Here is a 12,829-nt window from a genome sequence, read left to right on the forward strand (position 1 = left end):
GAGAAGACTCCAGAAGAACCTGCAGCCAAGACTCCTGAGATGACTCTAGCCAAGAACCCTTCAAAAAGTCCAGCCAAGAGCCTTTCAAAAAGTCCAAAGTCACCTCAAAGAAGTCCTTCCAAATTAATATGATTGCTATTTACAATATAAGCACATTAATGTAGTTATATTACTCATCTATAAATTGATCGAGTACAAAATTCTGGGGTATTTTTGGAGAAAACAGGGTATCGGGCTTTGGTTCAGGAACCAATCCCCCATTTATAACATTGTTTCTTATGAGAAAACTGGTTCCAAGTTACGTTTCCATTTAAGACTTGGTTCCTGAAAACCACTTGTGTCGTAAGTCTGCCTGTACACAGCAGCTGTTATACTCAATTTTTTACGAGTACATGAGCTCGTAGTTCAGTGGTTCTCAAATCAGGGTGCCATAAGATCTTTTCAAAAGATGACACAGTGCAGGCACTGCTGAAATGGCAGCCACAGCACCCCAGTTAAGAAAGACTAAGGCAGGCTGAGGCAATAACCAATGGTTCTCAACCAGGATGCCAAATTCAGAAAAGTTATGTAAAAGGTATGTATCCCTAAAAAAGGTTGAGGACCACTGCTCTAGAGTCAAATGAGCTAAACTGCCTAAATTTGAACCTGAATGAAACGGGCAAAGCTGGAGTGGTTCTATTACACTTGAATCACTACAGGCTTGTGAACAGGTAACTTAACAGATAAAAGCTGCTGCTCAGCTCGGAGCAGGAGCTCCCCTCTCAGGGGTATATTTGTCTGTTCTTAACCTAACAAAAAGAGTAGAGGATCATCTACTAAGCATCTCCAAAATGTGTCCGAATGCAGGGTAGGGCAGGGCTATCTGTTCAAAACACTTCAGCTGATCTCTACTATCAGGAGACATATGGAGATATACACTGTATTTTCTCAAATACACCACCACCCCCTTTTCTTCCCCCACACCTCAAAAATACTGGCATTAGTGTATTAAGCAGAGAAGCTGATTTTCTGCCCAGGACAAAAGCACCCTGCTTTAATTACTACTCCAGTACAACAGCAGTGCCCTTATAATTCAGGTAGCTGATGGAGTCAATTGACTTAATGTCTAACTGCTCACTTTATAGGTGTTGATAATTGCCTCTCCTTTTTAATGATCTTGATGTTCCCTAAATCAAGTTAACATTTTAGGACAATATTGCTGCCTGCTAGGTACTCTCAGATTCTACCCTATTTTACAGCACTGAAGGCTCTTTAGCTCTTTTCAAAATCATAGATTCTTCTATGGAAACCAGTTTTCAACAGCAGCTAGGGTTTCACCTTCAGTTACCCAAGAAAGGGAGGATGTCAGCTGAAAATTAGGTTCTGTCCCTGCTCTGTGCAGCCATAACTCTAAAAACACCTTTCTTGTCTGCTTTTTTTTTTTTTTTTGTGAAAGGGAGAATGAAGAACAAGTGCATATTATATTCTATGGCATGTTTCACAAAAAAAATAAAAATAAAAATACAGCAGCCACCAAGGTACCAGGAACTCACAAGAAACATTTTATAAAAATCAACCCCAACATTTATAGCACATTTTTGTTGCCTATGAAATGAAGCCACCATATACAAGACACTGATAATTAAAGCACAGAACTGGATTCTGCATTAGCAGAATTTAGCCGTTTTCAAATGTTACCCCAAGCAACAATTTTGGTGAGGTCAACTCCAAGAAAAACCAGTTATAGTTTTCTAAACAGCTAAGGACTCTTACTTATTTTCATTCTAAGTGATGCATTAGCTTCAATATGAAAACAAATGCAGCCATATTCACGAATAGGTTAAATCCATCTTCACTTTCCAGATGAGGCAACTGACCCCAAGTGAAAAACCACGTGAACTCTGCTGCTTCCAGTGCCGGAACTACGTGTGCAGAGCATTCTTCTGCAGGGAAGGTGAACCTTGTGACCCACTGGTTAAGACAGAAGGAAGGGTGGAGTTGCACCTTACAGATTCTGACATAGTTAGTCTGTAAAGTGCAAAACTACTCTGTTTTCTGCCTGTTTTAGGTGGAACATCTTACAAAAAGAGAAACTAAATCCCATTCATTTGGAAAGATTCAATAATTTCTCTCACTTTCATCTGAACCCCCAGCCCACTGTGCCATCATCTTTTTCTCTGACGAGTCAGACTGGTACCTTTAGTATTCCCCCATTTTTCATCCACATATCACCACTTGCAAGGTGGTTTATGGCCATGGCTCTTCTGGCTAATGAAAGCTAGACATTTCACTGGATGCCAAATTTTAGAGCGAGTCAGCATTTTAACAAGTACTATTGCTACATGTTAGCACTAACAAATGATCCTCTCAGATAATGCTCCAATCAACTTTAACAGAAGTTGAATCGTGACTAAGAATTTAATAGGGCATTTATATAGAAGTTAACATTTAATATGCTAAACATGCATTAGTTCTCAAAAAGAAAATCTCAATGGTAGCTCAACAGTTGTTTAATAAATTCCTTTAACCCTAAGTTAAATACAGTTTTAGGGACAGGTTTGCACATACGATTTTTATACTTACGCTGTATGTGAATCAGCTGCTTTGGCATCTTAAATTCTCCGGGGTATATAGATTCATAGTAAGCAATATTACTTTCTGCTTCTGGGACTGGTATAACCATATTATCCCTCTTCTCTCCATATACCTGTTGTGCTGAGATAGCCCTCTGGAGATGATGTTCCTATAAACAAGAGGTTGAAAAATTGAAAACAAATACTCTTTTTAGAGGTACATAGTAAGGCATAGGGTGGGGGGAGATTACTTTACTCCCAAAGCTCACTTTTTAAACAAGTAAAAACAGATCACATTTCTCTGCAGATTTATACTTAAGAGCAAAAGACATGAGGAACAGGAAGTTAAACATCCATTTTGCAGGTATTCTGAGCATAGTAACAAGCTTTTCCAGGAGGTGGAATTAGAGACCATAGGAAATTTCCTAGTGCAGCTAAAGTGGCCAGCAGTGCAGTTTCTTTTTCTTTCCTATGGCTGACATGAAGCAACAATGCTTTCAAGAAACATACCACTGCCCTGAGGCTAAGTAGAAGGGACAAGAGAGGTAAGCAAGTTTTAGATAGAAGAAGCAAACAAACCAAGTCCAAATGCGACTTCTGAGCAACTATATGATCTTAACCCTGTGTCTGCTTGTGAACTAGTTGCAGTTTAACTTCAAATTTTGTCCATACCCAAAAGGATACTGCACTTCCTTTTTTCCTGGGTCTCTTTAAGCTAGGGGTGGGCAAAATACAGCCCATGGGTGTTCACCAACTAATTGTACCCTGCCCAGCCCACACACCTTGCTCCCACCCTTCCCACGCAACTTTTGGGTGGGGTCACTGCTGCCACTGCTTAGCTTCTCTTGTGTCCAGCGGCTCCTCATCTCCCTGCTGCAGCATTCACTCTGGGCCACAGGTAGGGAAGTGGCTGGGGGGGCTGCAGCTGGGCAGGAATGACAAGTGTGGGTCTGGTGGGAACATGGTACATGGGTGGGCAGGGTGTGGGTGAGGACAGGAGGGTGTGGAGACCCCCCTTCCCGCCACAGCGCACAGGCCATACCACTGGCAGCAGCAGGCAGCGGGCACTTGTGGCCCGCACAGGTGCTGCTGCCCGGTAGCACGTGGCTCCAGCCAGCGCTGCATGTGGTAGCAAGGAGTGCAGCCAGGTCAGCCCATCTCTATGACATGGGGCTCTGCGTACTGCACGTGCAGCTCCTGGCACTTGCACGCCACTGGGGGAAGCCTAGCGCAACACACCTCGTTGCCTTACCCACCCCTTGTCATCCAGGCCCCAGAACTGTGCTGGAAGTGGAGGGCAGCACCGCCTCTTGCTTCCCGGCAGAATCCTGGGACCTGCACAACAGGGATTGGGGAAGGCAGTCAGCTCCATCGTGCAGAACATCCCCTGGTGGCACATGAATGCTGGGAACTGCACATGTGCCATGGGGAGTTCCACATGATAGAGATGGGCCAGCCTTGCCACCAGGTGCAGCACTAGCTGGAGCTGCATGTAGCTGGGTGGCAGCACCTATGTGCCACGGGGTGGTGGTGAGAGGAAGTGGGGAGGTCCCCATATCCTACAACCCCCTATATATACCCCCTGACATACCCTATGCCACGCACACACAGCCACACCCCCTCACAACCCCCCCTTTGCACCCCCAGTATACAAAAGTAAGACTTTATTTTTTAATTATTATGCAATCATCTCTATATATGCTATGCAAATACAAATCATGACAAAAATATTTTTTATAATAAAATTAAAATGTTATAGGTGTTTGATTTTTGGTATATGATTTTTTTTTCTGGTTCCAAGATGGCAATTCCCCCTCCCAAAATGAGTACTTCAGGGGGCAAGGGACTTCTGGTGGCAAAGGTCAGGGGCTAGGGGCAGGACTTTTGGTCCCAAGATGGCAACCAGGGGGTGGGGCACCTGTCAAGGGGTGGGGCTACCCTTGCAGCCCTCCGCAGCTCACTAGAACTCATTAAGCAGTCCTCCAGCTGAAATAATTGTCCACCCCTGCTCTAAGCTGTTTTGTAACTTCAATTTCCAGTGTATTTCTGTTCTTGTTAATACTGCAGATGCTGCATCAAAACTACCATGCTAATTCTGTATTGATAAGAATCTGCCATTAGATTACTTTATAACAAAATACAAAGCTACCGCCAATGGGATAATTCTGTTTCAGGGATTTACAGCAAATTATCTGCTTAATAAAATCGGGGTTAACTGGCCTGCTATAGGAATAGTCACCCCACAGCATGGGTACAAGAGGCATGGCCAGTCTATGTGCAAGACGCATCAGATTGGGGAGGAAGCAGAGAACACAGTGGCAGATAAGGCAGGAAACAAAGCAGAGCAGATCAAGCAGGGGAAAGGGAGCTGAGTGACATTTGGGGTAGCACAGAGCTTACCTTGTGGCATACATGCCAAAAAGTTAGGCCCCACTGGTCTATGATCTTTGACCTTTATATATCTACATCTATATAAAAGATTAATCTAAAATATATTGGGGGGGGTTGGATTTTAGATTTTTATATTTTAGATTGTTCTATCTGTGAAGAGGTCAGCATAGTTGAGACCCATATCATGTATCACTAATATCAGGTAACAGGTTATTTTTTTAATTGGATTCAGTTTTGATTTTCTAGTACTTTGTAACAGAGATGAATACATATTTCCACTTCGGTAGAGAGAGAGCTTCATAAGTTTGGTGTTATTTTTAATAAGCTGACAACCTAGAATTAATCTTCTATCAATCCTGTTAAGTGCCTGTGTAAAAAGCATGCGTATGCATACATTTGGCAGGAAGAGTTTTGGAATCTTGTCCCAACTGTTGCTGAAGATAGCATTAGACTTCCTTCTCATATAGTACTGTCAAACAGTCAAGTGATTATATCAGAATACAAATTATCTACTGGCTCTTTCCTGCATGGAAAGGCCTAACTTTTACCGATATTCTAAGGCTTCCAATTGGACTAAAAAAAATAAATAAATCATAGAATCAAATGCCTTTACAATGATATATTCCTGGGCATTGCAGTACATTACATGAGAGATTTAAAAGGAAGCTCTGATTTTTTAGGTTGACCTGTAGGATCTACATTGCTAGCAAACAGAGAGACTTCTGTATCATATCCTCTCAGAAAGCTGTTGTATGAGATCATTAAGCAAGTATTTTAATATTCATTCTGGTCCAGGGAACCCTGGGTTAGGGTAGTGCCACTGATATAACATATGATGGGGATTGTGGAAAGGTTCCTATTATTCTCTCTTGACTGGACATCTCTATATGCCTATTTATTATTATACTACTGTTCATGGACTGCTATAAAAGACTTAGTTTGGTGCTATGTTTTTCTACAGAAGCTGTACTAATTTCAGATTCACATCTCTTTTTCAACTTGAGCCAAATTTCTGAAAGCATCTAAAAATGTGAATACTGTTCCTCTACTTTTGTTTGATTATTTAAGGCAAAACTGCCATTGCTGTCAGCTGCATGTGCATTTTTTTAAAATAAGTGATCAGAAATTTACTGATATGACTAGAGTTACTTGGATTAGAACTGGGAAAAGTGCAAAGACAGACAAGTATAATCAGGAATTGGAAAGCCTGTATCTTACAAAGTGAAACAAACAAAGTATTTGATTTATTTACATTAACAAAACACAAGCCAAGAGGGGACAGGATAACCCATTTGATACATTTATGAAGAGCAGATACCATACACGGAGAACAGCTATTTAAATTAAAGAACAGCGCTGGCATAAGAAAACAATGGCACATACTAGCCAGGAATAGATTTAGGCTGGAAACAGAAGGTTTTTAACCTCAGAAGAATGAGGTTCTTTAACAGCTTTCCAATAGGAGCAGTGAATAAGAGACCTAACTGGTTTAAAAATGGAGCTCAATCAGTTTATGCAAGATGACTTGATGTGGCTGTCTATGAAATGACATTGGATTCTCCTACCAGTCCCCTGCACCTCTATTAGTATGCTTAGCTAAATATTTTCTACACTTCTAATTTCTGTCACTCTACTTTCATAAATCACAAATTGTATATTATCTGTAATATATATATTGCACTAACCAGATAAGATTATACTATGCAGTCATTAATGTGAGCTTTGAAAAAGTGAATTATGTTGGCCTACTTCTACATCCAATTAGGTCAATACACATGCTGACAGAGTGCATGCAAGTACACAATTTTATATATATGGAAATATAACTGGACTACAACAGAGTAGGTGCCACGCTAAGTCAGCCAGAGTGAGCGTTATGTGCCCTGGATCTGGTTGGGGGGAGGAGGCTCCATGGACCTAATCTGCAGGGCCAGATGAGTTTGACACCCCTGGTTTGGCCAATGAAGAGCATGTGTATCATTTCTCCATCTGACACTGAAACTGACCAACTGGAAACACTTATCAGAGGAAGGGGAAGTATCTAAAAATACAGTTTTAGGGCATGTCTTGCAATAAGGCTGTCCAACTTCTAGGCAACCAGAGGCCAGATGCCACGTGAGTTGCAGTCTCAGGAGCCATACAACCTCTCCCCAGCCTATTGTGCCCCACCCCCACAACAGTCCTGTCTTACAAGTCAACAAGAGAATGCAAAATTGAAATCAGTATTTAAACACAAATGCAAATTTTATAACAAAGGCTCAAAATCTTCTCAAAAAGCTTAAAAAAGGATCTGAAGAAAAACCATAGTAACAAGAAAAACAGAGAAGCATTCTTTGTCAACCCCTGCTCTTAATCTGAACACATTTACTTTTACTGATTAATGACTTATGTTATAGGGCATTGGGTATTTACTCTCTTTTTCCTTAGACTAGATTTTGGACAGACAAATCTTCTGTTCCTAAACGTGAAGAGGGGGGTTGGGACTCTCAGTTGGGATGAGCTGCAGGGTTTACTCTCCTGCTTAATAAGCATCGGAGAAATTAGACAGGATGGGGTGGAGTTTTAAAGTTTTAGAGTGTCAACTGGGGAGCTTATTAATTTCTTATCTTATGGTTTGTTGGTCTGTTATTGCAAGCTTTTCTGAGCCTTTCTGGACAGGACAGGATATGAATCTAAACAATTACTACTATTTGTATCGTCTAAAAGCAAATATAGAGACATGTAAAATTAAATGGGAATGTATATTAATAAACCCTTCCACAAAACGGGCATTACAGGTAAACCCTGATGCTCAAAAAATGGATTTCATTAGCATGAGCCAGAAATAGAGGATGCAGCCCTGTAAATAATTTCAGCTAACTTCTTCCAAAATTTCAAATTACAAACTCCTTGTGAATACATAATTTACAACAAGCTGGCCACAGTGACTCCAATGTGATCAAACAGAGGCAAGAGGGAGGGGAGTTGAATACTGAGAACCACTTTGGCTACTGGGTACTGACTAATACTAGGAAGTACAAGTTTCCCTCACTTTATGCGGGTTCTGTATGTGCAAATTCACTCTTACACAATGACCATTTCTATACCAAAAATTTGTTATATAAGAGGTAAATTCATTCGTACGAGATTGGTGTGGTTGAAGTCCACAGTCAGCTGCTTTGTGCCATTCGTTGTGGAAGTGACGTGCACCAGAATATATAGTCTCCTGCATGGATCTGTGCTCCTCGCTCATTGTCTGCAACATGTGTTTCTGTAGTTGCCAGCCCCATTATGACAGTTCCCCATGCTTGTGTATACCGTCCGCTGTTGCCGAGTACCAAAATTGTCTTGTAAAAGTGGTAGAAATGGGCCTGGGGGTCAGTACAGTCGAAGTCTTGGAACGTATCCCTATTTGTTACACTGTAAAGTGGGCTTGCTTTATGCAAATTCGAGTTATGAGCCGTTTTCTAGGAACACATATACAGCATTAAAGCAAGGGAAACCTGTAATGTGTGTAGGACAACTAGAGGTAATTTTTGAAGCACTCAAGTCCTTTGCCAGCTGAATCTACACAAACACTGGTAGACATCAGATACTAATTGTGCACAATACTCTTGGGCATCAGGCTGGGAAAAAAAAGAAACCAGGTTTAAGACTAGCTGATTGTGCCAATCCAATTGACAACTTCAGAACTAAAGGTCCCCTGCACAGTCTCTTACCATCTGTCCATATTAAAAACTGAAAGGACCAGTTAACATAGGCAACTGACCTCCAAGGCTGTGATGGCCTTTTAGCTGGTCATTTCTGAATGTCAAAGTGTGACAGCTGAAAATTATGTCTGTGTGATAAAGGTGCTTGCTGAAGGCTCTATGAAGATTAGAGCAAGTGTTTTTCTGTCATTTGTTCAGATATTAAGCTATATGTTGTTGTTAAGAGCCTAATTAAAGTCTAAGATGTAGTGAGGTCTTGTATGTAGTACAAGGCCTAGTAAATTTAGCAAAGCCTTATAGAAGTGATGGTAGGCCCTGTGGTATAGTTAAAACTAAACTTATCAGAAGAATGCAAGGCTTGTACTGCTATTGCTCAGTCTAAGGACAGCTGAAGTAAAAAGAATGAATGGCTGTAAGTTATCAGCATAGCTCAGAAGTTATAAATTGGTTGGCACACCCAGAAATCATTTAGAAGAAAGATCTGTGAAAGGAACTACTACTTAGCTGTTGACCTGGATCAGTGGGCCCATGGATGTCAAGGAGCCCAAGGACTGAATACCTGGGTCCTTCCCGGTACCTCTTGGACAGCGCTGATCAGGGACGCCTGACTTTGCTGAGCTTTGTAGAAGAAAAACTTGTCGTACATCAGGCATCAGAGGGGACTGCCGATAAGTTGCTGATGTGAATTATTATTGTCTGTCATTATCTGTCTTAGTATACGATGCGTAGTCATGTTTTTAAGTCAATAAACCTTTCTTACCTTTCTACCCCCCAACCACACTCTCAGTCAATCCCGAACCCTCCGCAGGCAGCTGGGACATAAATGACCTTGCTAATTGTGAACAAATGAATGAATGGGCCTCTTTAAAAGTTTTAATTCTATTTTCTGTAAGGGGAAGGGGAGAGAAATTTTTCACTTTTTTGAGAAAGATCTTTCCAGGTCTAGTCTCTTGGCATACATATTAAACATTCAGTTAGATTTTGTAGTTTTGAAATATTTTCCAAGTGGTTTATTGTTCCAATACTTTTTTGTAAAAACATACTGAAGCAGATCTGCTAAAGTCCCAAGGTTTTTATCAGAAATCTAAGTTAAGTAAGGTAGCCCATATGACTAACTATAGATATAAAAAACTTCTGTTTACAGCTTGTTTGGGTGTCAGTGTGACCTTTGACATGGTATAACTGTTTCCCCCAAAACAGAAAGAGTAAGAAAGAGTACTTCCCTGCTTTACAAGGGTATTGCAACACTTAGTGTTTATACAGCTCTTTGAAAGCTTGCCATAATATGTAATAGTGCTCTCTGATCAAAAAGCAAAAAATGTAGTAAGACTCTTGAAAAAATCAGCTCTCAGATCAGCAAACACTCTTTCCCCCTTTCAATTATTCATGTTCATACCAGGAATTTGCCTCTTTCCTTCAATTATGTTGGATTTCCAAATTATAATTTACCAAGTCTACATAACGTAAAATAAAACCAAAATTAAGTTTGTGCAGAATTACCTACTTTAATTATTAATACTGCAGTAACCCCAAAGGCCCCAACATAATGGGGTAAGCATGGTGCTGGCTCCTATATAAAGATGTCAGGGACTTTATGATCTTAAGAAAAACCCCAAAGCAACAAAACAGAAATTCGTGAGCCATGGTTCATTGGTGGGATACAAGGCCAATCATGGAAAATTTTATTTAGAGTAGACAGTGATGCACTGGTCCCAAAAGTTTAGAAATTACTGCAACAGAAGAGAAACTCATGTAATCAGGGCAAGTCAAAAGCACATTTATTCACTCTCCATCCTCCACACTGTCCAATCTGTACTATGATTAAAATCTTAAGCCTGTCACTTGTATGCACCACTTTGCAGAGCCTTGACTACTGAAAAGTCTGGGACACTAATGGAACTCTTTCCATATGTATCACACACTGATATTTCAGATAGTGGGGGCTGAAGAGCACTCTTTTGGATACTGAGCTCCTGATGCCTTTTCTGAAGGGGGAGTAGGGACTTTGACTAGTTTGTCGGAGGGTTACTGTACACAGAAGAAGGAAGAGAAAGGATGGGTAGGCAGAAATCCAAATTAGTTTCCCTCTTTCTTTGATCCTGCCATTCTGTCTGATCCTGAATGGCTTGGTCCCACCATACAAGGCACAATGGGGCTGTTGTGAAACTGCCTACACAGGGAATCCCTCCCACAAAAACAAACAAACAAACAAAACCAAAACCTCAACATGTAAACTGTGCTTAAACATTAAGATGACCCAAAGAAGCACCAAGTCTCCTTTGATCTCCAGGGCTGTTAGGAGCTGGTTCAGTGTTTGATGCAAATTAGAACAGCAGTTGGCAACCAACAGCCTGTGGACTGTATTTTGCCAGCAAAGAGAGACTGGATCTGGCCCATGTTCTATTAGTGGTGCACCTCTGCTAACATCCAAGTATCAGATTAATTTCGGCTTTTATTATAGCCAGCCAATCTCCTGTTGCCATTCTTTCCCTGCTCCATGCAGAGGGGTGCTCCATAGCCTCCCTCCACGCAGAGCAGCAATGGCTGGTTTGGCAACAGATGATTAGTGGCTTGCAGCTACAGTCACGTTACAGTACCAGCCTGACATCAGAAAAAGTTTTTGACCCCCGAGTTAAAGCAACTAATACAGGGGGAAGTAAAAAGTCCTTTATGTTTAGTGCCAGTCACATTGACAGACTCCTCAGGGGCACCTTTTGGCTCCTCTACAATTCTCAAATGGTTCAAGACGACAGCAAAAGATCTGATCCCAGAGTATCATAGTAAAAAAAATGTACAAAGGAGCCAGGCTGTGTCCTGTGTTACCCCCAACATATGGGGTATAAGCATGCTCTCCACTTGTATTAGCTCGCTGCTGTTAATCAACTGATTTGCCATTCCCTTGAGCTGTCTCTTAAAAATGTTTTTCTTCTGTAATTACTGTAGCACAGAGATTTAATTATTACACACACAGGCCTAAAATAGCTTCTTAGGCTTAGGCAGAATTTGCCAAGTGAAAATGTAATCTAATTATACTCGCATCTCTCTGAAAATGTAATTTGCAGACTGCAAGGTGATGGTGCCAATTATTAATAGTTGTAGATGGGACAGCAGTTAGAAGTTCCTTCATTTAACTTCTCTAACTTGTTGCCCTCCACCAGTCTGAGCTATAGGAAGACATCCAAAGGAACAGAAAAATCTACTTGTTTTGTGAAAATATTTCTTGGCTTTCTAGAATTTTCTTCTGTTTGGCAAGCTTTAACAGATGAAAAGGAGAAGGAAAGAAAAAGTATGAATGTAGACTGCAATTACAGAACTTAGCAGAGCTGAAACAAGGGACAACTAAAATCAATCCCCAGAGTCAGAAAGTTAAATGGAAGGAAGAAAAATTCCCCCTTTCAGAACATGAAGCTATGGAGAACCTTTTTCACACAGACTTTATTTCTAGCAAGGAGAACTCTGGCCCAATATCCAAGCCAAAAAATATGTTCAGGTATACATGAAATTTCATTAGTATGAAGTATTGTATCCTGAAATACTAGATTAGGAACACTGGAATGCTTACTGTGTGTACATCTTTCCTAACTGTTCATGTTTAATCATTTAATCTTAATACTCTATTAATGTATTTGTATGGGACTAGTTGGGAATATTGAGATAATAAAGACCATCTTTAAAACTTTGTGGGTTTTCTGTTTAGGGAGTGTTAAAGTTCAATGTTGAACAGGTATATAATTTCAGCAAAAGTTAGGGTTTATCTGCATTAGGGTACATATGCTCTGTATATAGTATAAGAGTACATATGCTCTGTATATAGTATAAGAATTGTAACTTAATCAAATCAGTTTCCTTTGAAACAAGGCCTTGCCTTAGAATGGAATCAGGTTTTGGTTTTTTTAATTAAGGATCACATTTCAATCTCTCTCAACATCTCAATTTGTAACAACAGAGGGGCCATTCATAGAATCATAGAAAGTTAGGGTTGGAAGGGACCTCAGGAGGTCACATCTAGTCCACCCCCTGCTCAGAGCAGGACCACCCCCCAACTAGATCATCCCAGTCAAGACTTTGTCTAGCCAGGTCTTAAAAACCTCAAAGGATGGAGATTCCACAACCTCTCTGGGTAACTTGTTTCAGTATTTTACTACCCTCCTAGTGAGAAAGAAAGAATTTCGTACTATCTAACCTAAACTTCTCTTG

At 40.7% G+C, this 12,829-nt stretch overlaps 1 protein-coding gene across 4 annotated transcripts in view; it reads right to left on the bottom strand.

The window, feature by feature from the left end:
- Window positions 1-12,829, bottom strand: part of EPC1 (enhancer of polycomb homolog 1) — an 84,482-nt gene that overhangs the window by 25,966 nt on the left and 45,687 nt on the right. For all 4 annotated transcript variants that reach the window (XM_059729136.1, XM_059729134.1, XM_059729135.1 and 1 more), the window contains exon 2: window positions 2,563-2,722. In XM_059729136.1, coding sequence (XP_059585119.1) covers window positions 2,563-2,662 — 100 coding nt within the window. In that variant the 5' untranslated portion in view covers window positions 2,663-2,722. The remainder of the gene's footprint in view (window positions 1-2,562; window positions 2,723-12,829) is intronic.

Source organism: Alligator mississippiensis, chromosome 5, assembly GCF_030867095.1.
Source record: "Alligator mississippiensis isolate rAllMis1 chromosome 5, rAllMis1, whole genome shotgun sequence".
Taxonomy (NCBI): domain Eukaryota; kingdom Metazoa; phylum Chordata; order Crocodylia; family Alligatoridae; genus Alligator; species Alligator mississippiensis.